The sequence below is a fragment of the Anolis carolinensis genome, unplaced genomic scaffold (assembly GCF_035594765.1).
Source record: "Anolis carolinensis isolate JA03-04 unplaced genomic scaffold, rAnoCar3.1.pri scaffold_7, whole genome shotgun sequence".
Taxonomy (NCBI): Eukaryota; Metazoa; Chordata; class Lepidosauria; order Squamata; family Dactyloidae; genus Anolis; species Anolis carolinensis.
This window is the reverse complement of record NW_026943818.1, coordinates 21,592,935-21,620,523: the sequence shown is the minus strand read 5'-3', so window position 1 is coordinate 21,620,523 and position 27,589 is coordinate 21,592,935. Positions and strand designations below refer to the sequence as shown.

The 27,589-nt window shown below is 42.9% G+C and overlaps 1 protein-coding gene across 1 annotated transcript in view; it reads right to left on the bottom strand.

The window, feature by feature from the left end:
• Positions 1–4,197: 4,197 nt before the first annotated feature.
• Positions 4,198–27,589, bottom strand: part of phf12 (PHD finger protein 12) — a 40,959-nt gene continuing 17,567 nt past the window's right edge. Inside the window, exons 4-15 of the mRNA XM_062959287.1 lie at positions 27,164–27,554; positions 25,785–25,905; positions 24,629–24,761; positions 24,363–24,527; positions 24,050–24,217; positions 22,262–22,928; positions 17,147–17,272; positions 16,918–17,061; positions 15,184–15,282; positions 14,882–14,964; positions 12,490–12,628; positions 4,198–5,521 (exon numbers count right to left, since the gene is read on the bottom strand). Of these exons, the coding sequence (XP_062815357.1) occupies positions 5,151–5,521; positions 12,490–12,628; positions 14,882–14,964; positions 15,184–15,282; positions 16,918–17,061; positions 17,147–17,272; positions 22,262–22,928; positions 24,050–24,217; positions 24,363–24,527; positions 24,629–24,761; positions 25,785–25,905; positions 27,164–27,554 (2,607 nt within the window). The 3' untranslated portion in view covers positions 4,198–5,150. The remainder of the gene's footprint in view (positions 5,522–12,489; positions 12,629–14,881; positions 14,965–15,183; positions 15,283–16,917; positions 17,062–17,146; positions 17,273–22,261; positions 22,929–24,049; positions 24,218–24,362; positions 24,528–24,628; positions 24,762–25,784; positions 25,906–27,163; positions 27,555–27,589) is intronic.

Here is a 27,589-nt window from a genome sequence, read left to right as displayed (position 1 = left end):
AACATAAACGGCCGGCAGAATGTTGGATAAGCGAATATGTTGGATAATAAGGAGAGATTAAGGAAAAGCCTATTAAACATCAAATTAGGTTATGATTTTACAAATGAAGCACCAAAACATCATGTTAGACAACAAATTTGGCAGAAAAAGTAGTTCAATATGCAGTAATGCTATGTAGTAATTACTGTATTTATGAATTTAGCACCAAAATATCACGATATATTGAAAACGTTGACTACAAAAATGCATTGGATAATCCAGAATGTTGGATAAGCGAGTATTGGATAAGTGAGACTCTACTGTATTACCATATAATGATATAGTACAATATAGTAATGTAATGCTTGTATTGTGCTATCCTAATAATATATTGTATGTACATTTGATTTGTAAGCCACTCTGAGTCCCCTCCGGGGTGAGAAGAGCAGGATATAAATGTAATAAATAAGTAAATAAAAATTTAATAGCATTGGAAAGTATTATAGAAACCCATCTGTGCATGAAACCACCAGCAAGCCCACACCATAGTAAGATGGACACCAGAATCCCTTTGCAAGAAGAACATGTGAGTTATAGTTATACTGAAATACTTACCGGTATTTCTTGGGAAGCGTGGGACCTGCTTTTGGCTGATGAGAGAGTAAAGTCAATTCAGATCGTTGTTGTTGTGGTCATTCAAGTTGTTATTGACTTAGGTTGACTCTATGTCCAAGGCAGTAGTTCCCAACCTTTTTTTGACCAGGGACCAACACTAGTACCAAAGGGTTACGAATCTGGTTTTGGTTAGCTTTAGATAGTTTGGTTATTTGGGGTGCTGATTCAGTGGTATTATTATCCATAGTAGTAACAGTGAGGCCGCGGACTATGTTTTAGTTTTTGCAGAACACTGGTGGTCCATGGTGTTGAGATGTCATCCTGGACTACACAAGTCTCATTTAATAAATAGATAGTGGATAGATAGACTGAGGGACACCTCTCTATAATCCCTTGCATGCCCAGACAGGCTTTGCTGTTTTCCCTCTTGCTATCCTGTTTACATCCACCCATCCACTTGTTTTTATGTCATGATCTCCGATCTTTGACATCTCCGGTCGGCTGACAAAGAACAGATGCCAGCCATAAAACCTCAATGACCCTCTGGTATGTGAGAGCCTCTATATAAATGGGCTAAAGAGAAGGTTCTGGTATTCTGTACAATAAAAACTGTTATGTCATGATCTCCAATCTTTGACATCTCCGGTCGGCTGACAAAGAACAGATGCCAGCCATAAAACCTCAATGACCCTCTGGTATGTGAGAGCCTCTATATAAATGGGCTAAAGAGAAGGTTCTGGTATTCTGTACAATAAAAACTGTTATGTCATGATCTCCAATCTTTGACATCTCCGGTCGGCTGACAAAGAACAGATGCCAGCCATAAAACCTCAATGACCCTCTGGTATGTGAGAGCCCCTATATAAATGGGCTAAAGAGAAGGTTCTGGTATTCTGTACAATAAAACCTGTTATGTCATGATCTCCAATCTTTGACATCTCCGGTTGGCTGACAAAGAACAGATGCCAGCCATAAAACAGGCCAGCCATAAAGCCTCAATTACCCTCTGATATGTGAGAGCCCCTATATAAATGGGCCAAAGAGAAGGTTCTGACCAACGTGTGTCTTGGTGCTTTTTCTGGTGGAAGACTGACCCACAGCACAACTGGGAGAAGAGAACCCGACATTTTAGCAATGTGATCTCTGCAGGGATGAGTTTGCATCCTCTACGTAGATTGGAATTTTTATTGCCCCAAAGAGAAAGCACAGCCCATGCTGCTGGTCACCATTATTCTTCATCCTCCTTTTGTTTCACCAAGAGGATGCATTTTGCCACTCTCGTAGGCAAAATGTAACTATCTAGATACCTTTGTTATTTTTACCAGCCTACCTTCCTTAGACCTAGCTTAGACAGCTAGTTAGCTCCAGAAACCTTTTCCTATCCACAATGGATTTCTTTTTACCTCAATAAATACTTTTGAACTTTTAAGCTGACTTTACAATCCTTTGCCACCCTGAAGAACAAAGGCTTTCCCTAAACTCACCTCAAGTAAGTTTCCTGCTGTTTTGGAGGCGTGCTTCTGCACGCTTCTGTTGTATGTCTTTCGGGCTGTGTGGAACATGGCCACATAGCCCGAAAGACATACAACAAGCCTTCGACAACACTTCTGCACTCTGCTATATTTTCTTGGGAATCTACCTCACAAAAGAGGGTCATTTTGAGCCAAACAGCTCGCGGATTCTCAACAAGGGGTTATGGGCCCAGACACGTGTGCGCCGAGAAAAGGGAAAATTAGCCTATTAAAAGGATTGGCAGGAAAAAGGAGCAAAGGAGAACGTTCTCAAAGAGATTTTGAGGCTTGGATTTCCTTTTTGAGGTTTTGTTTTTCTGGATTTTGAATATCCTTGAAAGTTTTGGAGCATTTTTATTTTGGGAAGCTGAACATGGACAGAAGACAAGATTCCTCTGTGTCCATCCCTCGGCTTGAAGATGAAGGTGGGGATTATCAGAGCTGGAAGAAAAGGCTCGAATTGGCTCTGAAACCAAAGCAGCTGGAAGGCTCAAGAGAAGACGAGGGAGAACGACGCCTGCAATGGCTTCAAAACGACAGAGTGGTGAGATCAATCATAGCGAACTCGCTATCAGAGTATTTGAATTCGTTAGAGAGAGTAAGACTGCTAGATAAATGCTACAAAAGAGGGTCATTTTGAGCCTAACAGATTCTCAACACATGGACCACAAGTTGGGAACCACTGGTCGAAGGTTTGGGGCGAGCGGGTGGGTCAAGGGCCTTGGAGGGTTGTACGAGGGCTATCCAGAAAGTAGGTTACGTTTTGGATTTTAAAAAGGACAAAGTATAGGAGAAATCATTTACCATATGCAGCTGAAAGACACATCCCAAAACTACAATCTCATGTAATCCCCATTGAAATTTAGGCACGTTTATATACAGTAGATTCTCACTTGTCCAACACTCGCTTATCCAACGTTCTGGATTATCCAACGCATTTTTGTAGTCAATGTTTTCAATATATTGTGATATTTTGGTGCTAAATTTGTAAATTCATTAATTACTACATAGCACTACTGCGTATTGAACTACCTTTTCTGTCCAATTTGTTGTATAACATGATGTTTTGGTGCTTAATTTGTAAAATCACTAGCTGTGCCCAGCCACGCGTTGCTGTGGCAAAGTGGTGGTGGTATTGGTTAAAAATTGTTGTGTAATTTTTATTTGACGTTATTTGTATTTTTTAATTAATTTTATTGTAAGTTATCTTTTTATTTATTATATTTTATTATTTTCTTGTATTATTTTTAGTTATTTTCTGTTATTATAGTATTTAATTGTATTAATTTTTTAGAGTTTTTAATTATTATTTTAGTGTTTTTTATTATTTTTTATTGGGTTGCTAGGAGACCAAGTTGGAGGAGCTTAGCCTTCTAACTGGCAGCAATTGGATAAAAGCAATTATTCCTCTCTCTCTAATTAGGACTTTATTTTTCTTTTCTTTTTGTTGTATCAACCTAGAGGCGTGGATGATGGGTTGTGTCGTCAAATTTCGAGGTTGGAGGGCCTGTAGTTTTGTTGTTTTGTGGGTCGCCATGATGCCATCACTCTTTTATATATGTAGATAACCTAATTTGATGTTTAATAGGCTTTTCCTTAATCCCTCCTTATTATCCAACATATTCGCTTATCCAACGTTCTGCCGGCCTGTTTATGTTGGATAAGTGAGACTCTACTGTAGTTTGAAAAGTACTGCTCCAGTAAATTCCCCGCTTGTGTCCTCAGTTCTTCCCCCTTCTCCCTTTCTGCAGCGTAGCCCGATTGTTGGAAACGGAGGATAGAGGCAGCAAATTCACTAGGGCAGTACTTTTCAAACTCATTTATCTATATGAAACGTGCCTAAATTTCAATGAGGATTACATGAGATTGTAGTTTTGAGATGTGTCTTTCAGCTGCAGATGGTAAATGATTTCTACTATACTTTGTCCTTTTTAAAATCCAAAACGTAACCTACTTTCTGGATAGCCCTCGTACTTTAGGGACCCCTGGTTCAAATCAACCTCAGATCCTGATCCCAGAAGAGCCCCATAATGCAGCAAGACAAGGGCCTGAGCACTTCCGGAGTCCCGACAGACAGGCAGACACTGGCGAGTGCCATATTTTGTGTTGTTTTATATACAGAATACAGGGGCGGAAAAAAAAAAAGAAAAGAAAAAGGTTTCCGTAGAAGCCTAAAACATTGCAATTACTTCTGTACATCGGCTGCGGAGAGAATAAGGAAGGAAGGAAGGAAGGAAGGAAGGGCGGTTGGGGAGCGAGAGAGGGACGGGAGGACATAAAAACAGGCTCACGACAAAGAAACGCTTTGCTACAATAGACAAACCGGAGGCAACGTCATACCACAACGGAGCACTGTACACAGCTTAAAAAACACGGAGGGGAAAAAAATGCCGTCGGTGGATGTTATTTACACAGAAAGCCCCCCCCTCCCCTCCCACTGCAAATACTTCTCATCATCATCTGAAAAACAGGATGGATGCCAGGAGAATAATAATAATAATAATAATAATAATAGTGATAATTAAAAAAAGCGCCCCTCTGTTCTCACTGCCACCGTCACAGAGGTGAACTGCAGCAGGGAGGGGAGGGAAAAAAAAGAAAGAAAACGAGCATGAGAATAGAGCACGTCTTTACATTAAATAATACAACAATGATAATTGTATAGATTTTTTGCCGTATGAAAACTGTATTTCTTTCTCTCTTTTTTTTTAATATAAAAACTATTGTCACTGGCACAAAATAGAACAAGTTTCTGGTTCTTTTTACAACGAGGCCGGGCAAAGGTCCGCAAAGACAAGCCTCCGGGCGCTGCAGTTTCCTCAGGTTGGTTTGTTTTGTTTTCTTTAAATGAAATGTATAGTACAAATATATGTGCAAATGCCCCCTAAAACTTGAGCAAACAATTTAAAAAAAAGGAGAGAGACTCTGAAAGTTCTTCACGTCATCCATGCAAAGGGAAGAGTCGGAAGCCCAATGAGGGGAACAACGAGGATCGGGGCCGGTCTCTCGCGGTCCCGCTCCCCACTCCCCCCCTTGGCGTCACCTCTAGGGTACCGAGTGCGAGCGCAGCACCGGGACCTGGTGGGCCTTGGACAAGGGCAGCTTCTCCTCCAAGTCCGGGGCCCCGTCCCCGCCGCCCTTGGGCTGTTTGGTCGCAAACTCCGTGACGCTGAAGACGAACTGGAGGCAGCCCAGCTTGATGTAGCTGCCGTGGTGGAGAAGGGCCGTCCCCTCCCAGCCGGCCCCGCTGCCCCCGATCAGGCTGGAGCTGCTGGCCTTGCAATTGCAGGGGTGCAGCGCGGGTCCCTGGGCCTGGGAACGCATCGACACTGCCGCCGGCACAGCCGCCGCCGCCGCCACGGGGGCCTCCTCGCTCGGAGGGGGTTCCTCCTGCTGCTTCCGGCTCTTGTGGCGCTCTGGGGAGGAAAGGCACACGTGGAGACAAGGCCTCAACGGAGCAGTGGGTTCAAATGATAGGATACAGGATACCACCTGATCAACAGGAAGAACTTCCAGAGAATCACAGAATAGGAGAGTTGGAAGAGACCAGTCCAACCCCCTGCAAGAAGCCATTGTTCCACGTCCTAGTCTCCAGGGCAGCAGAAAACAATCTTGCTCCCTCCTCCCTATGACTCCCCTTCACGTATTTGTACATAGCCCTCATCACGTCTCCTCTTCTGCAAGCTAAACATACCCAGCATTCCTGATGTTCAGGTGGAATCTCCTTTCCTGTAGTATGAAGCCATTGTTCCACGTCCTAGTCTCCAGGGCAGCAGAAAACAAGCTTGCTCCCTCCTCCCTATGACTTCCCTTCACGTATTTGTACACAGCCCTCATCAAGTCTCCTCTCAAGCCTTCTCTTCTGCAGGCTAAACATACCCAGCATTCCTGATGTTCAGGTGGAATCTCCTTTCCTGTAGTTTGAAGCCATTGCTCCACGTCCTAGTCTCCAGGGCAGCAGAAAACAATCTTGCTCCCTCCTCCCTATGACTTCCCTTCACGTATTTGTACATAGCCCTCATCACGTCTCCTCTTCTGCAAGCTAAACATACCCAGCATTCCTGATGTTCAGGTGGAATCTCCTTTCCTGTAGTATGAAGCCATTGTTCCACGTCCTAGTCTCCAGGGCAGCAGAAAATAAGCTTGCTCCCTCCTCCCTATGACTTCCCTTCACATATTTGTACACAGCCCTCATCAAGCCTTCTCTTCTGCAGGCTAAACATACCCAGCATTCCTGATGTTCAGGTGGAATCTCCTTTCCTGTAGTATGAAGCCATTGTTCCACATCCTAGTCTCCAGGGCAGCAGAAAACAATCTTGCTCCCTCCTCTCTATGACTTCCCTTCACGTATTTGTACACAGCCCTCATCAAGTCTCCTCTTTTGCAAGCTAAACATACCCAGCATTCCTGATGTTCAGGTGGAATCTCCTTTCCTGTAGTTTGAAACCATTGTTCCACATCCTAGTCTCCAGGGCAGCAGAAAACAATCTTGCTCCCTCTTCCCTATGACTTCCCTTCATGTATCTGTACATAGCCCTCATCAAGCCTTCTTTTCTGCAGGCTAAACATACCCAGCATTCCTGATGTTCAAGTGGAATCTCCTTTCCTGTAGTTTGAAGCCATTGTTCCACATCCTAGTCTCCAGGGCAGCAGAAAACAATCTTGCTCCCTCCTCCCTATGACTTCCCTTCATGTATTTGTACACAGCGCTCATCAAGTCTCCTCTCAAGCCTTCTCTTCTGCAGGCTAAACATACCCAGCATTCCTGATGTTCAAGTGGAATCTCCTTTCCTGTAGTTTGAAGCCATTGTTCCACATCCTAGTCTGCAGGGCAGCAGAAAACAAGCTTGCTCCCTCCTCCCTATGACTTCCCTTCACGTATTTGTACACAGCCCTCATCAAGTCTCCTCTCAAGCCTTCTCTTCTGCAGGCTAAACATACCCAGCATTCCTGATGTTCAGGTGGAATCTCCTTTCCTGTAGTTTGAAGCCATTGTTCCACATCCTAGTCTCCAGGGCAGCAGAAACCAATCTTGCTCCCTCCTCCCTATGACTCCCCTTCACGTATTTGTACACAGTCCTCATCAAGTCTCCTCTTCTGCAGGCTAAACATACCCAGCATTCCTGATGTTCAAGTGGAATCTCCTTTCCTGTAGTTTGAAGCCATTGTTCCACATCCTAGTCTCCAGGGCAGCAGAAACCAATCTTGCTCCCTCCTATCTATGACTTCACGTATTTGTACATAGCCCTCATCAAGTCTCCTCTCAAGCCTTCTTCTTCTGCGGTCTAAACATACCCAGCATTCCTAATGTTCAGGTGGAATCTCCTTTCCTGTAGTTTGAAGCCACTGCTCCACGTCCTAGTCTCCAGGGCAGCAGAAAACAAGCTTGCTCCCTCCTCCCTATGACTTCCCTTCACGTATTTGTACACAGCGCTCATCAAGTCTCCTCTCAAGCCTTCTCTTCTGCAGGCTAAACATACCCAGCATTCCTGATGTTCAAGTGGAATCTCCTTTCCTGTAGTTTGAAGCCATTGTTCCACATCCTAGTCTGCAGGGCAGCAGAAACCAATCTTGCTCCCTCCTCCCTATGACTTCCCTTCACGTATTTGTACACAGCGCTCATCAAGTCTCCTCTCAAGCCTTCTCTTCTGCAGGCTAAACATACCCAGCATTCCTGATGTTCAAGTGGAATCTCCTTTCCTGTAGTTTGAACCCATTGTTCCGTGTCCTAGTCTGCAGGGCAGCAGAAAACAAGCTTGCTCCCTCCTCCCTATGACTTCCCTTCACGTATTTGTACACAGCCCTCATCAAGTCTCCTCTCAAGCCTTCTCTTCTGCAGGCTAAACATACCCAGCATTCCTGATGTTCAGGTGGAATCTCCTTTCCTGTAGTTTGAAGCCATTGTTCCACATCCTAGTCTCCAGGGCAGCAGAAAACAATCTTGCTCCCTCCTCCCTATGACTTCCCTTCACGTATTTGTACACAGCCCTCATCAAGTCTCCTCTCAAGCCTTCTCTTCTGCAGGCTAAACATACCCAGCATTCCTGATGTTCAGGTGGAATCTCCTTTCCTGTAGTTTGAAGCCATTGTTCCACATCCTAGTCTCCAGGGCAGCAGAAAACAATCTTGCTCCCTCCTCCCTATGACTTCCCTTCACGTATTTGTACACAGCCCTCATCAAGTCTCCTCTCAAGCCTTCTCTTCTGCAGGCTAAACATACCCAGCATTCCTGATGTTCAGGTGGAATCTCCTTTCCTGTAGTTTGAAGCCACTGCTCCACGTCCTAGTCTCCAGGGCAGCAGAAAACAAGCTTGCTCCCTCCTCCCTATGACTTCCCTTCTCGTATTTGTACACAGCCCTCATCAAGTCTCCTCTCAAGCCTTCTCTTCTGCAGGCTAAACATACCCAGCATTCCTGATGTTCAGGTGGAATCTCCTTTCCTGTAGTTTGAAGCCACTGCTCCACGTCCTAGTCTCCAGGGCAGCAGAAAACAATCTTGCTCCCTCCTCCCTATGACTTCCCTTCACGTATTTGTACACAGCCCTCATCAAGTCTCCTCTCAAGCCTTCTCTTCTGCAGGCTAAACATACCCAGCATTCCTGATGTTCAGGTGGAATCTCCTTTCCTGTAGTTTGAAGCCACTGCTCCACGTCCTAGTCTCCAGGGCAGCAGAAAACAAGCTTGCTCCCTCCTCCCTATGACTTCCCTTCTCGTATTTGTACACAGCTCTCATCAAGTCTCCTCTCAGCCTTTTCTTCTGCAGGCTAAACATGCCCAGCTCTTTAAGCCACTCCTCATTGGGCTTGTTCTCCAGACCCTTGATCATTTTAGTCGCCCTCCTCTGGACGCTTTCCAGCTTGTCAACATCTCCCTCCAATTGCGGTGCCCAGAATTGGACACAGTATTCCAGGTAAAGTGGTCTGACCAAGGCAGAATAGAGGGGGAGCATAACTTCCCTGGACACTATACTCCTATTGATGCAGGCCAAAATCCTGTTGGCTTTTTTCGCAGCTGCACTGCATTGTTGGCTCACCGTAAGAGCCGTTCAGAAGTGAACTTCGGGGAGTTTCATCCTGTGGAGGTTTTTAAACAGAGGCAGGATCGCCATCTGTTGGGAAGGCTTTGATGGCATCATTTATTAGAGGATTATTGATGTCGCCATCCCAGGTGACAGTCGCATCGACCAAAAACAGCAGGAAAAACTCAGCCGCTATCAGGACCTCAAGACTGAACTTCAAAGACTCTGGCAGAAACCAGTGCAGGTGGTCCCGGTGGTGATCGGCACACTGGGTGCTGTGCCAAAAGATCTCAGCCGGCATTTGGAAACAATATTACGATCTGCCAACTGCAAAAGGCTACCCGACTGGGATCTGCACGCATTATCCGAAAATACATCACACAGTCCTAGACACTTTGTGATACAAAATCACAATATATACTTGAGTATATATGGTACATTTATTATTTTTCTCTATTTTTATTGGTATTATTATTACATTTATTATTTTTCTCTATTTTTATTGGTATTAAGATTACATTTATTATTTTACTCTACTATTTTTGTTAGTATTACATTTATTTTACTCTATTTTTATTATTAATAATACATTATTTATTAATAAGAAATGCATATGTCTATGTTTGATGTTTTTATAGTTTTAATGGTTTTAATCTATAGTTGTATGTTTTTATTTAGATATGTGAAATATTTTTATATACAGTAGAGTCACATTTATCCAACACTCGCTTATCCAAGCTTCTGGATTATCCAAGCCATTTTTGTAGTCAATGTTTTCAATATATCATAATATTTTGGTGCTAAATTTGTAAGTACAGTAATTACAACATAGCATTACTGCGTATTGAACTACTTTTTCTGTCAAATTTGTTGTATAACATGATGTTTTGGTGCTTAATTTGTAAAATCATAACCTAATTTGATGTTTAATATGCTTTTCCTTAATCTCTCCTTATTATCCAAGATATTCGCTTATCCAAGCTTCTGCCGTCCCCTTTAGCTTGGATAAGTGAGACTCTACTGTATTACATCTTTTTTACTCAATTTTTATTAATAATACTACATTTATTATTAATAATAAATGCCTATGTCTATGTTTGATGTTTTTATAGTTTTAATGGTTTTAATCTATAGTTGTATGTTTTTATTTAGATATGTGAGATATTTTTATATATATTTAAGGCATTGAATGTTGCCATTGAATATGTTGTAAACCGCTTTGAGTCCCGCCAGGGGTGAGAAAAGCGGTATAGAATGCAATTAATAATAATAATAATAATTTATTATTTCACTCTGATATTATTATTGTTAGTATTACATTTATTATTTTACTCTATTATTATTAAAAGGATACATAAGGGCATTTACATTCATCATCATCATCATCATCATTTAATTACTTATTAATCACCCTCCATCCAAGATGCTCTAGGCAATTTACAAGATAAAATGGTAAAGGATAAAAATACATACATATATATTGATAAAATTAACATAGATTAAAAGCTCTAGTAAAGAGCCATTGAAGAAGATGAGAATAATGATTTAACCATTTAATCTTAGAGTTTTATGTAAATATTCAAAAACATTTGACCTACCGATGCCTCGGTTAATGTAATTTTATTGGTATCTGTTTTTAATAATAATAATAATTTATTATTTCACTCTGATATTATTATTATTAGTATTACATTTATTATTTTACTCTATTATTATTAAAAGGATACATAAGGGCATTTACATTCATCATCATCATCATCATTTAATTACTTATTAATCGCCCTCTATCCAAGATGCTCTAGGCAATTTACAAGATAAAATTGTAAAGGATAAAAATACATACATATATATTGATAAAATTAACATAGATTAAAAGCTCTAGTAAAGAGCCATTGAAGAAGATGAGAATAATGTTTTAACCATTTAATCTTAGAGTTTTATGTAAATATTCAAAAACATTTAACCTACCGATGCCTCGATTAATGTAATTTTATTGGTTTCTATGTTTATTTCTGAAATTTACCACTCTCGGCTTATACTTGAGTCAATGTTTTCCTAGTTTTCTTGTGATAAAATTAGGTGCCTCGGCTTATATTCGGGTCGGCTGATACTCGAGTATATACGGGTATGTACTGTTGATTACATGTAGTACTTGGAGTCACACTGGGACTCACATATTAAAATTTCATTTTTGTTGGCCGGTCAGAATCCTAAAATAACACACAAAACAGCCCTTTTCCTATTCAAAGCAACACAGCTGAGAATTGCATATTTGGAATCAATTGGGGTAAACTGTGGAGGTGATGCAGATATTTGACCTGAACGGGATCTTGTTAACAGCTTGTTTATTTTAACTTCTTTTGTACCGCGGGTTGTATGTATGTCTATGTGTTAAATGTTTTGATATATTCTCCATCTTGTCTCCTTGCTCCAGCTGAAGGCCCCTCCTACCAGCAACATGCTTTGTGTGTGTGTGTGTTTGTGTGTGTATATATATATATATATATGTATACACACGCATGCACACACACATGAATATATACATATATAGTATAATTTACAATAATTTATAATATAATATATTGTATATGCACATAATATTAATAATATCATTTTATAATACAATATAATACTAATAATACAATATAATAATATTAATTATAAATTATATATTACATGTAATATTATTAATAATATTCCAATATATAGATATAGTACAATATGGTAATTTATTGCCAGCATTGTGCTATGCTAATAATATAATATTGTATGTAAATTTAATTTGTAAGCCACTCTGAGTCCCCTTCAGGGTGAGAAGGGCGGGATATAAATGTATTAAATAAATAAATAAATAAATTTGGCCGATGGGCTAATAAATAAAACGTGATTTGATTTTAGTACTTGGAGTGCTTCTGTGAGCTGCCCCAAGTCCCTTTGGAGAGATGGTGGCGGGGTATGAATATTGATGATGGTGATGTTGATATTATTATTTATTGGACTGGATGGCCTTTGGAGTCCCTTTCCAACTCTAGGATTCTAGGAAGAAGAAAGGAAGGAGGGGAGGAAGGAGCAGCTCAAAAGTTGGGGATGTTTAGCATCAGAAGGCTGAGATATTCAAGGGCTAAACATCAAATTCACAAAGCTTTCAAACTATTAGATCCTCGCAAAACTAAGAAACTTTTAGAAACACATAACCTCATGCCTGCCGAAAAGGAAAGGAATTTGCTGTGTTTGGACTCTGCGAATTCAGATCTTCATGTTGTTTATGAACGCTTTCCCTGGATTGGCAGCGTTCCTGGGCCATCACTCTGTATATGGAAATGGGGATTTGCGAGAGAGAAAGGCCCCAACGGGCCGAGAACTTACTGATCACGCTTTGTACTTTGGCAACCATGCTGCTGGGCGGGACGAGGGCCGTCTTCTCCGAGAAGTCGCACGAATACAGGACGTTGTCCACCGTTGTGCCGTGTTCGCTGTAGTTGAGCAGCTCGTAATGCTTGGTGTTCTGGGGAAGAGCGGGAAAAGCAGGGCGCGACTATTACGCGATGAAAAACAAAAACATTCGCCTTCGGGTCGAGAGAGGAGGAGTGAGCTAGCCTCAAATAAACAGCCGTTTTTTGTTTGTTTCTTTTTAAAAAACTGCCTCCTTTTTTCTCTGAAGTCCAGGCAGTTTTACAAAACCTGAAATGGAGGTCTTTGGAAGAAGGAGGGAAGATCCGAGTTCGAGATCTCCATTTTAGGTTTTTTCAACTGCCTTGAGGCCTGGAAGGAGGGTAGTGTGGAGCTCCAGAGACCTCAATTTCATTATAGTTTTTAACCTGCCTTAAGCCTTTCAGAGAAGGAAGGAAGAAAGAGGGAAGGAGCTCCAGGGACATTCATTTCATTATAGTTTTTAAACCTCTTTGCCTTTGGAGAAAGAAAGAAAGAAAGAAAGAAAGAAAGAAAGAAAGAAAGAAAGAAAGAAAGAAAGAAAGAAAGAAAGAGGAACATCAGCCCCAAATGGCTCTGCGACTATTATGTGAAAAACACAAATATAGTAGTGTCTCACTTATCCAACACTCACTTATCCAATGTTCTGGATTATCCAAGGCATTTTTGAAGTCAATGTTTTCAATACATCGTAATATTTTGGTGCTAAATTCGTAAATACAGTAATTACTACATAGCATTACTGCGTATTGAACTACCTTTTCTGTCAAATTTGTTGTATAACATGATGTTTTGGTGCTTCATTTGTAAAATCATAACCTAATTTGATGTTTAATAGGCTTTGCCTTAATCCCTCCTTATTATCCAAGATATTCGCTTATCCAATGTTCTGCCGGCCTGTTTATGTTGAATAAGTAAGACTCTATTGTAGTTTTTAAACTGCGTTGCCTTTGGAGGAAGGAAGAAAGAAAGAAAGAAAGAAAGAGGAACATCAGCCCCAAATGGCTCTGCGACTATTATGTGAAAAACACAAATATAGTAGTGTCTCACTTATCCAACACTCGCTTATCCAATGTTCTGGATTATCCAAGGCATTTTTGAAGTCAATGTTTTCAATACATCGTAATATTTTGGTGCTAAATTCGTAAATACAGTAATTACTACATAGCATTACTGCGTATTGAACTACCTTTTCTGTCAAATTTGTTGTATAACATGATGTTTTGGTGCTTCATTTGTAAAATCATAACCTAATTTGATGTTTAATAGGCTTTGCCTTAAATCCCTCCTTATTATCCAAGATATTCGCTTATCCAATGATCTGCCGGCCCGTTTATGTTGAATAAGTGAGACTCTATATATAAACCTTCCTTACTTAGTTTCTCCATACCTCACAACCTCTGAGGATGCCTGCCATAGATGTGGGCGAAACGTCAGGAGAGAAAACTTCTAGAACATGGCAAGACAGCCCGGAAGACATGCAACAACCCATTTAATTATAATTTTTAAACTGCCTTGCCTTTGGAGAAAGAAAGAAAGAAAGAAAGAAAGAAAGGAAGGAAGGAAGGAAGGAAGGAAGGAAGGAAGGAAGGAAGGAAGGAAGAGAGAGAGAGAAAGAAAGAAAGAAAAAGGGAGGGGCATCAGCCCCAAATGGCTCTGCGACTATTATGTGAAAAACACAAATATACAGTAGAGTCTCACTTATCCAAGCTAAACGGGCCGGCAGAACCTTGGATAAGTGAATATCTTGGATAATAAGGAGGGATTAAGGAAACACCTATTAAACATCAAATTAGGTTATGGTTTTACAAATTAAGCACCAAAACATCATGTTATACAACAAATTTGACAGAAAACATAGTTCAATACGCACTAATTATATTGTAATTACTGTATTTATGAATTTAGCACCAAAATATCATGGTATATTGAAAACATTGACTACAAAAATGGCTTGGATAATCCAGAGGCTTTTTAATCTAGTTTTTAAATGTAGTGTTCATGCGGCCCGCTCTTGTTATATTGCTGTTTCGATCTTATGTTGTACTGTTTATTTTATGTAATGTATTATTTAATTGTATTATGTTATGGTTATATTGTATTGTCTTGGGCATGGCCCCATGTAAGCCGCCCCGAGTCCCCATCGGGGAGATGGTGGCGGGGTATAAATAAAGTTTTATTATTATTATTATTATTATAAGCGAGGCTTGGATAAGTGAGACTCTACTGTACCAATTTTGCCACCCCCAAAACCCGGCGACTATTACATAATAAAATACGGGGTATATCCTAATGGACAGTCTCCTTCGCAGAGCGTCCTGCAACACACCTCATCGTAGAAGATGCAGGCGTGCTTGCCTGACACATAGTTGCAGTGACCATAGTTCGTAAGGCACACGTCCATGTCGGCTCCTGTCAAAAGAGGAGAGGACAGAACCCATGAATATGAGGTCTCCCACACAAGTGGACCAGCAAAGGCCCTGGCAGGGAGTTCAGGGAAAGCCCAGCCTCCAATTCCTCTCCTTCCCAGCAAGAAGGGTCCCCGAAAGGCCTGCCAGAGGATCCCCAACTTCTGCTGCGGGCTCTCCTCCCCCCGGGGGTTGTGAAGTCGCACTCAGAGCTGGGCCTTGCCTGCTCCGATGTAGAGAGTCCTGTAGCACATGTTCACCGCGCTGCCCATCCCCAGGAGCGGGTAGAAGACGGCCCGGGCCTGCACCTCCTTCTCTTGCCCTGCAAGGCAGAAAGGTGGTCTCAGAGGGGACCCAAATAACAACAACAATAATTGTAGGATTTAATTGTATTGAAGATAAGCCGAGTTTTTCAACCCGGCTTATAACCGGGTCAAGGCCAGCAACAGAGCCTACAGGCTACTGCTTGCAATATGTGATCTATTTCTCTCTTCTCCTCCCTTATCAGTGTGTTTTCTTTTGCAAAGCCTCCCTCGCTCTTAATCAAGGGAATGTTTTGAAAATAGAAAGACACCCTTGCAAGTCAGGAAGAAGAAAAATATATATATTCATTAATCTTATGAAAGCATTTTCCTCTGAAATATTTGTTAAACTCTCTTACAGCATTATATAGTGCATATATAGTGCTTTAACACACTGCGCCACCGGGGCTCCTTCATTAATCTTATGAAAACATTTTCCCCTGAAATATTTGTTAAAACTCTCTTACAGATATATAGGCATTAACCCTTTGCAAGCTTTTGCCATCTCTATGTACCTTTATATGTGTATCTATCGATATACATTAATTTTATATATGAATTTCCCCTCATATGTTTGCAGGTCTTTGCAAATCCTTTATACAAATCCTTTATACGTACCTGTGTATCTGTAGCCAATACATATACATTATTTTTATATATGAATTTACCCTCCTATGTTTGCAAGTCATATCTATATAAAGAGAGATGTCTGGATAGATATGAATATATTCTTACCTACCTATATATAGGGATTGCAAATATTACAGGGGGGAAATGAATACAAAAATATCTATAGACATGTCTAGATAGATATGAATGAATATATATATGTATATATATAGTAAAAAGGTAAAGATAAAGGTTTTCCCCTGACATTAAGTCCAGTCATGTCTGACTCTGGGGGTTGATGCTCATCTCCATTTCTAAGCTGAAGAGCCGGCGTTGTCCATAGACACCTCCAAGGTCATGTGGCCACTGGCATGACTGCATGGAGCGCCGTTACCTTCCCGCCGGAGCAGTACCTATTGATCTACTCACACTGGCATGTTTTCGAATATATATGGCTTGCAAATATTGTAGGGGAAATGCACACACACACAGAGGGGATTTGCAAATGTTTCAGGGGGAAATGCATATGTGAAATTAGTGTCTATAATTATAGATCTATATCTAGCTCTGCATTGTTTATATAAGAATTGAATGTTTGCCTGTTACTATGTTGGAAGCTGGCCTGAGACCCCATGGGGAGATAGGGTGGGATCCAAATGAAGTTTTTATTATTATTATTATTATTAGTTATTATTAGGTTATTGTTGATACTATATTGTTTTTGTTGCCCCTACTTTTCCACTTATAGAGCTAGTTTATTGTTATTCTTTGAAATACGGTAAATATTCAAAAACATTTAACCTAATATAATAATAATAATAATAAAACTTTATTTATACCCCGCCACCATCTCCCCAATGGGGACTCGGGTCCTACTGATGCTTCGATTAATGTAATTTTATTGGTATCTATTTTTATTTTGAAATTTACTCATAGCTGCTGCATTTCCCACCCTCGGCTTATACTGGAGTCAATAAGTTATCCCAGTTTTTTGTGGTAAAATTAGGTGGCCTCGGCTTATATTCGGGTTGGCTTATATACGGTACCTTCCAAGGGATGGTCCTGTGGACTGGGCTGCTGGGGCCCAACGCTGCCTGCAAAGGGCTGGACCTTCGATGTGAAGAGCTGGTGTAGTCTCTGCAAGGCTAGGAACTTGATCAACCGCTCATCCAGCATATTGATCTCGATCTCTGTGGAAGGACAAACGTGGATGATCAGCGAAGGCCGCAAAGCCTGGAAGAAGCTTCGGGAGTCACCCAGAGACAAGACACGCACCTCCGCTGCCATCCATTAATGCTTTCAAAGACCCTGCAAGGTCCAGAGCGGCCGAAGAATTGGAAAGGAGCGAGGGGGAGGCCAAAACACTGCCGAGGGGTAAGGCGCTGGGGCTGGCCTTGCCATCTGGAAGGAAGAGAAAAGCCGGGTCAGGAATCAGAAGCCTAGCTTTGGCCCTCCTTCCCCATGAGCTCCATTCTGCCAAGAAGCAGGAAAATCGCATTCTAAGTACCCCAACAAATGAACATCCAGCCTCTGCTTAAAAGCCTCCAAAGGAGGAGCTTCTATCACACTCCAGGGCAGAGAGTTCCATTGCTGAACAGTTCTCACTGTTAGGAAGTTAGGTGGAATCTCCTGATAATCCATGGATGGAGAATCCGTACATCTATACCCAACTATAATTTGTTTACATAGCAGTCAATGCTCTTTAGTTTTTACCCCATTTGGGTCCTCAACTGTGGTTGGTCCTGGTGAAAGTGGCACAAAATAAGGGGAAGGGAAGAGGGGGGAAAGGTATAACAATAATAACGATACAGTAGAGCAGGGGTCCCCAAACTAAGGCCCGGGGGCCGGATGCGGCCCTCCAAGGTCATTTACCTGGCCCCCGCTCTCAGTTTTATAATATTTTTATATCAGTTTTAATAATATAATATATTGTATATACATATAATATTGATAATAATATTATGTTATACAATATAATACTAATAGTAATACCGTATAATAATATTAATTATATGTTATATATTACATATTGTAAAATAGTATAGTGATATAGTTCAATATAGTAATATATAATGCTAACATTGTGTTATGCTAATAATATAATATATGTACATACAGCTGCTCTGAGTCCCCTTCGGGGTGAGAAGGATGGGATATAAATGTAGTAAATAAATGCAGTAAATAAATAATTCATTTTAGACTTAGGCTCGGCCAAAGTCTGACATGACTTGAAGGCACACAACAACAACAACAATCCCAATTAACTTGACTATCTCATTGGCCAGTGGCAGGCCCACACTTTCCATTGAAATCCTAATAGGTTTATGTTGGTTACAATTGCTTTCATTTTTAAATATTGTATTCTTTCATTATTGTTGTTGTTGCACTACAAATAAGACATGTGCAGTATGCATTGGAATTTGTTTGTATTTTTTTTCAAATGATAATTCGGCCCCTCAACAGTCTGAAAGATTGTGGACTGGCCCTCTGCTTAAAAAGTTTGGGGACCCCTGCAGTAGAGTCTCACTTATCCAAGCTAAACGGGCTGGCAGAAGCTTGGATAAGCAAATATCTTGGATAATAAGGAGAGATTAAGGAAAAGCCTATTAAACATCAAATTAGATTATGATTTTACAAATTAAGCACCAAAACATCATGTTATACAACAAATTTGACAGAAAAAGTAGTTCAATATGCAGTAATGTTATGTTGCAATTACTGTATTTACGAATTTAGCACCAAAATATCACAATATACTGAAAACATGGACTACAAAAATGGCTTGGATTATCCAGAGGCTTGGATAAGCGAGGCTTGGATAAGTGAGACTCTACTGTAATAATAATAAATAAAATATGTATAAGTAGATAAAAAGGTGTAGTAGAGAGATATATAGTAAAGTTGTAATGGAAAAGTCTAAAACTGATAAGAAATATGCATAAAGATGTTTTGATTCTGATTTTTCTTTATTGTTGGATTGCATACAATGTGATATGTCTAGGATACTGTAAAATGAGGAAAGAATGTATACAGTAGAGTCTCACTTATCCAACACTCACTTATCCAACGTTCTGGATTATCCAACACATTTTTGTAGTCAATGTTTTCAATACATCGTGATATTTTGGTGCTAAATTTGTAAATACAGTAATTACTACATAGCATTACTGTGTATTGAACTACTTTTTCTGCCATATTTGGTGTCTAACATGATGTTTTGGTGCTTAATTTGTAAAATCATAACCTAATTTGATGTTTAATAGGCTTTTCCTTAATCCCTCCTTATTATCCAAGATATTCGCTTATCCAAGCTTCTGCCGGCCCGTTTAGCTTGGATAAGAGAGACTCTACTGTACTTATACATTTTGAATTATAAATTAATAATAATAATATTGAAAATAAAACATGTATAGGTAGATGAAGGGTGTGTAGTTGCGAGATGTATAGTGAAGTTGTAATGGAAAAGTTAAAAGACTGATGGGAAATATGCTTGGGGATGTTCTTGATTTTTGTTGTTGTTGTTGTCAGATTGTATGCAAAGTGATGTGTTTGAGATATTGTAGAATGGGGTCCTCAACTGTGACTGAAGAACAACTCCCGTCCCTTGTGATTATCTGGGGATAATGGAGATTGCAACCCAACAGCCTTTGTGGCCCCGATTTTGGGGAAAGGTGAAATGACATTTCAATGTCAGAAATCATACCCACAAGCCTTATAAGGTAAAGGTAAAGGTTTCCCAGTCGTGTCTGACTCTGGGGTTGGTGCTCATCTCCATTTCTAAGCCAAAGTGTCAGCGTTGTCCATAGACACCTCCAAGGTCATGTGGCTGGCATGACTGCATGGAGCGCCGTTACCTTTGCTCCTATTGATCTACTCACATTGGCATGTTTTCGAACTGCTAGGTTGGCAAAAGCTGGAGCTAACAGCGGGCGCTCACTGCACTCCCCGGGTTTGAACCTGGGACCTTTCGGTTTGCAAGTTCAGCAGCTCAGCGCTTTAACACGCTGAGCCACCAGAGGCTCCATACAAGCCTTATATCTCAATTCAAAGCTCCATTCTCCTGACCAAACAGAACAAACTGCATCCTAGATGTATCACAACTTGCATCAGCTTAGTCACTGATTCAATGGCCCTTTGAAAGTAACCGTAAGGCGGACATGGCCGTCAAAAAGAAATGAGCTGGACATCCCTGCATTAGGAAGAAATATATTCTAGAGAGAAGCAGAATTCTGGCACTGAATTTGTATTTGAGCAGCTTGCTTTGAATCTGGTGGCAAATTTAAGCCCTTGTTGTGTAAAAATGGATTGGTTTGTTGGCGACACCAAACTGGGAGGGATAGCTAACAGTTCAGAAGACAGGAGCAGAATTCAAAACGATCTTGACAGATTAGAGAGATGGGCTGAAACTAACAAAATGAAGTTCAACAGGGACAAATGCAAGATACTTCACTTTGGCAGAAAAAATGGAATGCAAAGATACAGGTTGGGGGACGATTGGCTAGACAGCAGTACGTGCGAAAAAGACCTTGGAGTCCTTGTGGACAACAAGTTAAACATGAGCCAACAATGTGATGCGGCAGCTTAAAAAGCCAATTAGATTTTGGCCTGCATAAATAAGGAGTATAGCGTCTAGATCAGGGGTCCCCAAACTAAGGCCCGGGGGTCATTTACCTGGTCATTTACCTGGCCCCCGCCCTCAGTTTTATAATATAATATTTTATATCAGTTTTAATAATATAATATATTGTATATACATATAATATTGATAATAATAATAATACCATATAATAATATTAATTATATGTTATATATTACATATTATATAATAGTATAGTGGTAAAGTTCAATATAGTAATATATAATGCTAATATTGTGCTATGCTAATAATATAATATATTGTATGTACATACAGCTGCTTTGAGTCCTCTTCGGGGTGAGAAGGGTGGGATATAAATGTAGTAAATAAATGCAGTAAATAATTAATTTTAAACTTCAGCTCGGTTAAAGTCTGAAATGACTTGAAGTCACACAACAACAATCCTAATTAACTTGACTATCTCATTGGCCAGTAGCAGGCCCACACTTTCCATTGAAATCCTGATAGGATTATGTAGGTTAAAATTGTTTTCATTTTTAAATATTGTATTGTTCTTTCATTGTTGTTGCTGCTGCTGCTGTTTTGCACTACAAATAAGACATGTGCAGTGTGCATAGGAATTTGTTCGTATTTTCTTTCAAATTATAATTCGGCCCCTCAACCATCTGAAGGATTGTGGACTGGTCCTCTGCTTCAAAAGTTTGAGGACCCCTGGTCTAGATCAATGATGGGCAACCTTTTGCACTTGGTGTGTCAAAATTCACCAAAAAACCTAGCATGACTTAGGTGGGGTGTCACTTTGAGAAAGAAAACCTCATAATTTCACAATATAAATAGTTTAAATAACAAAAATATATAATTGTAATATATAACTGTATTTAATAAATCAAAAACTATTTACTACCATTATTTCCATGTACGACACTCTATGGTACCTCTTGCAGTTTCCACGCTGATTTCAATGTATTGTAGTTTCAATGTAGTCATGAATAATGAATAATATAATAGTAATAATATAATAATATACTACAATAATAGAATAATAATAGAATTATTTTATATATATATAATGTAATGTGCATAATTCCCATGGAGTAAACAACAAAACCACTGGACCAAATCACACCAAATTTGGCCACAAAAGACATAGTCATCCAATCAATCTGCATGCAGCAGCGTGTCAGCAAAAAGGGCTAGGCGTGTCAGTGCTGACACGCGTGTCATAGGTCTAGATCCAGGGAAGTCATGCTCCTCCTCTATTCTGCCTTGGTCAGACCACACCTGGAATCACACTGTGTCCAATTCTGAGCACCGCAATTGAAGGGAGATGTTGACAAGCTGGAAAGCGTCCAGAGGAGGGCGACTAAAATGATCAAGGGTCTGGAGAACAAGCCCTATGAGGAGCGGCTTAAAGAGCTGGGTATGTTTAGCCTGCAGAAGAGAAGGCTGAGAGGAGACATGATAGCCATGTACAAATACGTGAAGGGAAGTCATAGGGAGGAGGGAGCAAGCTTGTTTTCTGCTTCCCTGCAGACTAGGACGCGGAATAATGGCTTCAAACTACAAGAAAGGAGATTCCGCTTGAACATCAGGAAGAACTTCACTGTGAGGGCTGTTCAGCAGTGGAACTCTCTGCCCCAGACTGTGGTGGAGGCTCCTTCTTTGGAGGCTTTTAAGCAGAGGCTGGATGGCCATCTGTTTGGGGTTGGACTAGATGGCCCATGAGGTCTCTTCCAACTCTATGATTCTATGTTTGGGGCTGCCTCAACGTCAAAAGGTGCCACCGCTCTTACCTGGAGGAGGCGCTGGGGAGCAGAATCCGTGGGCGGCCCGGATGGAGGAGGCGCTGCCGTCACCCACGGCAGCCTGGGGAGGGGTCAGCGCCCGGGTGGCGGTCAGAGGGGACTCCATGGCCCCCAGGTCCATGGAGAGAAGGGGTCCCGCCTGCGTCTGCGCGTTCTTCCTCTGCAAAGCTCCGGCAGGGGCCTCCAGACCCCGGTGCACACAGGAGAGGGGCCCTGCTACGTTCTCCGTCTTCACAACGTGGTTGAGAAGCCCGCCACCGGCCGCCGGGGGAGTGGCGGGCCGGGGCCAGGGTTGTGGCTGCCGGTGTGGCAAGGCTGGGAGGGCAGCCCCATAGAAGTGCGGGCCATTGGCCTTGGCGTCCGTTGGGGCAACGTTGGGGCCGTTGGAAGTCCCGCATGGGGAGGCCTTCTTGGGCCGGTCCGTACACGGGGAGAAGCGGGCGTCTTCCGGGAAGGAATTCTGGGCGGAGGCCAAGTAGAGGGAAGGGAGATCGGCCTTGTCGGCTGGCTGGAAAGGAGTGGCGGCCGCAGCAACCACCACCGGCTTCACGTCGGCCTTTTCCGCCTGCTCCAAGTCCCAAGGTGAAGAAGGCATCTGCTTGGCAGACAAGTGTTTCAAGATGCTGCACTGCAGGGCAACGACGCTACACAACCACTGGAAGAGGGAGGAAAAGAAAAGGATAAGTGAGAGAGCAGCTCTTTTGGGTTATTCCTAGAGCTAGTGACACTCTCTGCACCCACTCTAACAAGAAAGCCTCTCCCTGAGCCAGGCTCCTCTTCTGAAAAGATTGCACTGGGAGCAGGTCTGAGAACAATGCTACATGCCCATCATGCTCCCAAACTTCTTCAAACTGTGATCATGGCACAATAGGGTTGCTTAAGATGCTACAATTTGCATCTTAATGCTGGTTTACTCATCACTGAAGGTACAGGGGAGGTAAAAGATAAAGGTAAAAAGGTAAAGGTAAAGGTTTTCCCCTGACGTTAAGTCCAGTCGTGACCGACTCTGGGGGTTGGTGCTCATCTCCACTTCTAAGCTGAAGAGCCGCCGTTGTCTGTAGACACCTCCAAGGTCATGTGGCCAGCATGACTGCATGAAGCGCTGTTACCTTCCCACCAGAGCAGTACCTATTGATCTACTCACACTCTGGGGGTTGGTGCTCATCTCCATTTCTAAGCCGAAGAGCCAACGTTGTCCGTAGACACCTCCAAAGTCATGTGGCCACTGGCATGACTGCATGGAGCGCCGTTACCTTCCCACCAGAGCGGTACCTATTGATCTACTCACATTGGCATGTTTTCGAACTGCTAGGTTGGCAGGAGCTGGGGCTAACAGCGGGCACTCATTCCGCTCCTGGAATTTGAACCTGGGACCTTTTGGTCCGCAAGTTCAGCAGCTCAGCACTTTAACACACTGTGCCACCAAGGAGTTAACTTGGAAGTGCAAAGCGCGGAGCCAAAGGCAGCTGTTTTCAAAAGAGGTTTTCAGTCGACAATCTATTTGTCAATCAGTCAGAGAGGTACTGGCCCTGCTTAAACTACAAAGCCCAGATTTCTGCAGGAGGCAGCCACAGGATTTAAAGTGTGATGAGGTCACAAGTCTCATTTCCCAGCACTGCCAACTGCGGCTCAAGGCTGCCACCGCCTGGGCAATCCTGGCATCATTCCCCTCTCAGCTTGACGGAAGGCTTCCCATTTAAACCAGTGCCTAGAATGGCTCTCCTCCCACAAGACATGCAGGCAGGGCCCTGGGAAAAGACCGTAAAGATGCCTCACCTCTTGCTGTTCCGATTGGCTGGTTAAGTGCTCCGGATTGCAAAGGTGCGTATGTAGGGAGGAGGACTCCATGGGGACCCCGTTGCAGATGAGCTCCCCGTCTCGGATCCCCGCCGGCGCCAGTAGCGAAGGAGGGATCTTATACTGGGATTTGATAGCGTCCGGGATCTGAGGATGGAGGAAGAACCAACGGGAAGCGAGTCGGCCTTTATGCCCCACGTTTGGCAAGGCCGGCTGTGTCACGCAATGTGGTGGAGAGTGTTGACGGCCACCTTCTCGCTAACTGGGCTGGTGACCAGACCTGCCTCCTTACCTTCAAGCCCTTCCTCTTCATGGACTGGGCCACACGGCGGTTGGGTGGGTGCTTTCTGTGGATCCGGTTGAGGAAGTCCACTTTGACGGCATGCTGCGAGATGGTGTCCTGGAAGCGGTCAAAGACTCGGCAGCGGTTGCTCAGGGTCATGTTCTTCTGGTTCAGCTGGAGGAGAGAAACAAGGGGGTGTTGGTGAGCCCAAAGGGGGGGGGCGCGCTTTCAGGACCGGGGTCCAGGACAAAGGGTGGAGGGGGCCATTGGCTCACCACTACGTGCTCGATGTGGTTCGGACACATCCAGCGGCCCAGGGGCATTGCCGTGAGTGGAGGCTCCAGGCAGTCCATGTGGAACAGCAGCGGGCAGTAATCGCACTGGATGAGCGGAGCCATTCGGCAGCTCCTGCAAAAGCAGAGGGGAGAGGCAAAGCCGTCGCTGTGTGAGTGTGCGAACTCAACCACGATCTGCACACGTTTGTAACCCTCATCAAGGACTTAGGAGGATGAGTTGGCAGGGAAAAGCTCTTTCCCCTTTAATAATAATAATAATAATAATAATAATAATAATAATAATAATAATAATAATAATTTTATTTATACCCCGCCACCATCTCCCCCCAAGGGGACTCGGGGCGGCTTACATGGGCTGAGCCCGGATAAAAACAATAACAATATAAAATACATCAATAGACAAAAAAACATACACAATTATAAAATTTAAACATAACCTATGAAATAAAAAACAGACTAAATAAAACATGAAATTAAAACCAATGAGGTTGTAATAACAGACTGGGTAAAGTGCACCTTATAAAAGCTGTAAACTCGAGGTAACTGATAAAGACATCCCCCGAAAATATGCCTGAACACATCTTTTAGAGCAAAAAGTAATATACCACCTGTATTTCAGGGAATTACAGCAGATAATGAGAAAGGCTGAAGTCCAAGGAAATGTGTATTCCCCCCCCCCCCCAATAACCAATCTCCCCATAGACATCTGTGTCCTTCCAAGAGCCTGAGACAGGGCTGAGCCTCTATATCTCTCCTGAGAGGCCTTTTAGGACTAAAGGGCGGGGCTAGGGGTGTGGGCGGGGCCTCTTCCCAAGAGCACGAGACAGGGATGAGCCTTTGTATACGGCGCTTGTTAGAACACGGGGGCGGGGTAGAGAGGTTCAGTCCCGTCAGGCACTTGGGAAGAGGCCCCACCCCCTCCTCTAGCCCCGCCCCCTGTGTCCTGGCAGGCAATGCAGGACAGGGGTAGAAGCTCAGCCCTACCTCAAAGCTCGTCACTCCGCCCATCCCAGTCCTGGCTACCCATTTGTGGCCTCGCCCACCTTGGACTGGGGAGAGGCTCAACTCCCCCTTCGATCCCAACACCAGTCCCAAGAAAATCCCTGCCCCCCAGCCCCACTTCCCTGAGGGATACCTGCTGCAGGTGAAGCAGACCTTCACCGGTAAGGGCACCAGTCCGTTGTGATCTAGCTCGTGCTGAGCTTTCTTGACGTTCTTCCCGCTGGTTTCTTCTTTCCGCCGTCGCTTACTCGTACCTGGCAAGGAAGGAAGGAAGAGCGATGCAGGGACCTGGGATGTTGGGAGCCGTAGTTCACCCACATCCAGAGAGCACTGTGAACCCCACTGATAGGGTAAGGCTAACACCACTGCGGGGTTTGTTTTGATGTCTGTGCCCCTGTTCAGATTATTTCACCTCACTTTCTGTCCCTGTGAGAATTGGATTTCGTAAAATTTGGCTTGTTGTGGAAACAAGGATTGGGGATAAAGCTTCTAGTGAAGACCCCTTTCTTCCATAATAATAATTCTTTCAAGAGCGAATTTCCGTTTGGAGGAGGAGATTTCCTTCACTTGCTATTCTCTCACTCCCTTTCTTAAGTATAAGTCGTTTGTAACTTGGAACTGTCTATAGCAGGGGTCCCCAAACTTTTTTAACAGGGGGCCAGTTCACGGTCCCTCAGACCGTTGGAGGGCCGGACTATAGTTAAAAAAAAACTATGAACAAATTCTCATGCACACTGCACATATCTTATTTTGAAGTAAACAAACAAAAACAAAATGGGAACAAATACAGCCTTAATGTTAATAATAATCGTAATCATAATAATAATAACAAAGAGGGTTGGAAGAGACCCCTTGGGCCATTTAGTCCAACCCCCTTCTGCCTTTGTGCACCAAAATCACTAGGAAAGCACCCCCGACAGATGGCCTCCCAGCCACAATGTTGTTGTTAATAATAATAATACAATACATCACACAGTCCTAAACGCTTGGGAAGTGTTCAACTTGTGATTTTGTGATACGAAATCCAGCATATATATCTCGTTTGCTGTGTTATATTGTCTTTGTTTCAATAATAATAATAATAATAATAATAATAATAATAACAAAGAGGGTTGGAAGAGACCCCTTGGGCCATTTAGTCCAACCCCCTTCTGCCTTTGTGCACCAAAAGCACTAGCAAAACACACCTTAATAATTAATAATTAATAAAATAATAATTAAAATACCAGTATAAACAAGCAAAGTTTTGGAAGGCGCGCACAAGGCTGCGCATACCATCCTCGGTGGAGGAGGGAGCCGCTGCCACATCGGGGGCCGGATAAATGGCTTCAATGGGCTGCATGTGGCCCCCGGGCCTTGGTTTGGGGACCCCTGGTCTCTAGTTTACCCACATCCTTATGCCTTTGCTAATGGGACTATTCAGAACATCTGAAACCAAACACAGATGATTTCTAAGAAGCAGGGTGAGGGACTCTTGCACTCGCCACCGGCATGCCCCAGAAGGCCACTCACCTGGGAGGGCCGTGGTGCAGGTCAGCTCATTGGGCAGCTGGAACTGGGTGGGGTTCCTCTCCATGGCGGCGGCAATGAGCAGCTCGAAGGGCCGCTTGAGATGGGGCTGCCCGCCGTCCGCCTCACCCGCCGGGCCAGAGTCTTCATCCACGTCCACCATGTCCTCGTCCATGTCGTTCTGCTCCGAGTTGGGGGTCTCGGTGCTGGCGTTGGAGGTGGGAGTGCCCGGGCGGCTGGCCCTCCTCTCCAAGAGCCGGGCATGGGAGAGGGCCCGGAGGCTCCCGCCGCCCCGCTCCAAATAATCCACATCCCGGGGGGGAGAGGCGGCCCTTTTGCTGGACTTGTCCACCAGACCGTTGACATGCCCAAGTTCCTTCTTCTGCTCTCTCTTCTGCGGGAAAAGCAGACACAGAACAGGTCAAGCAA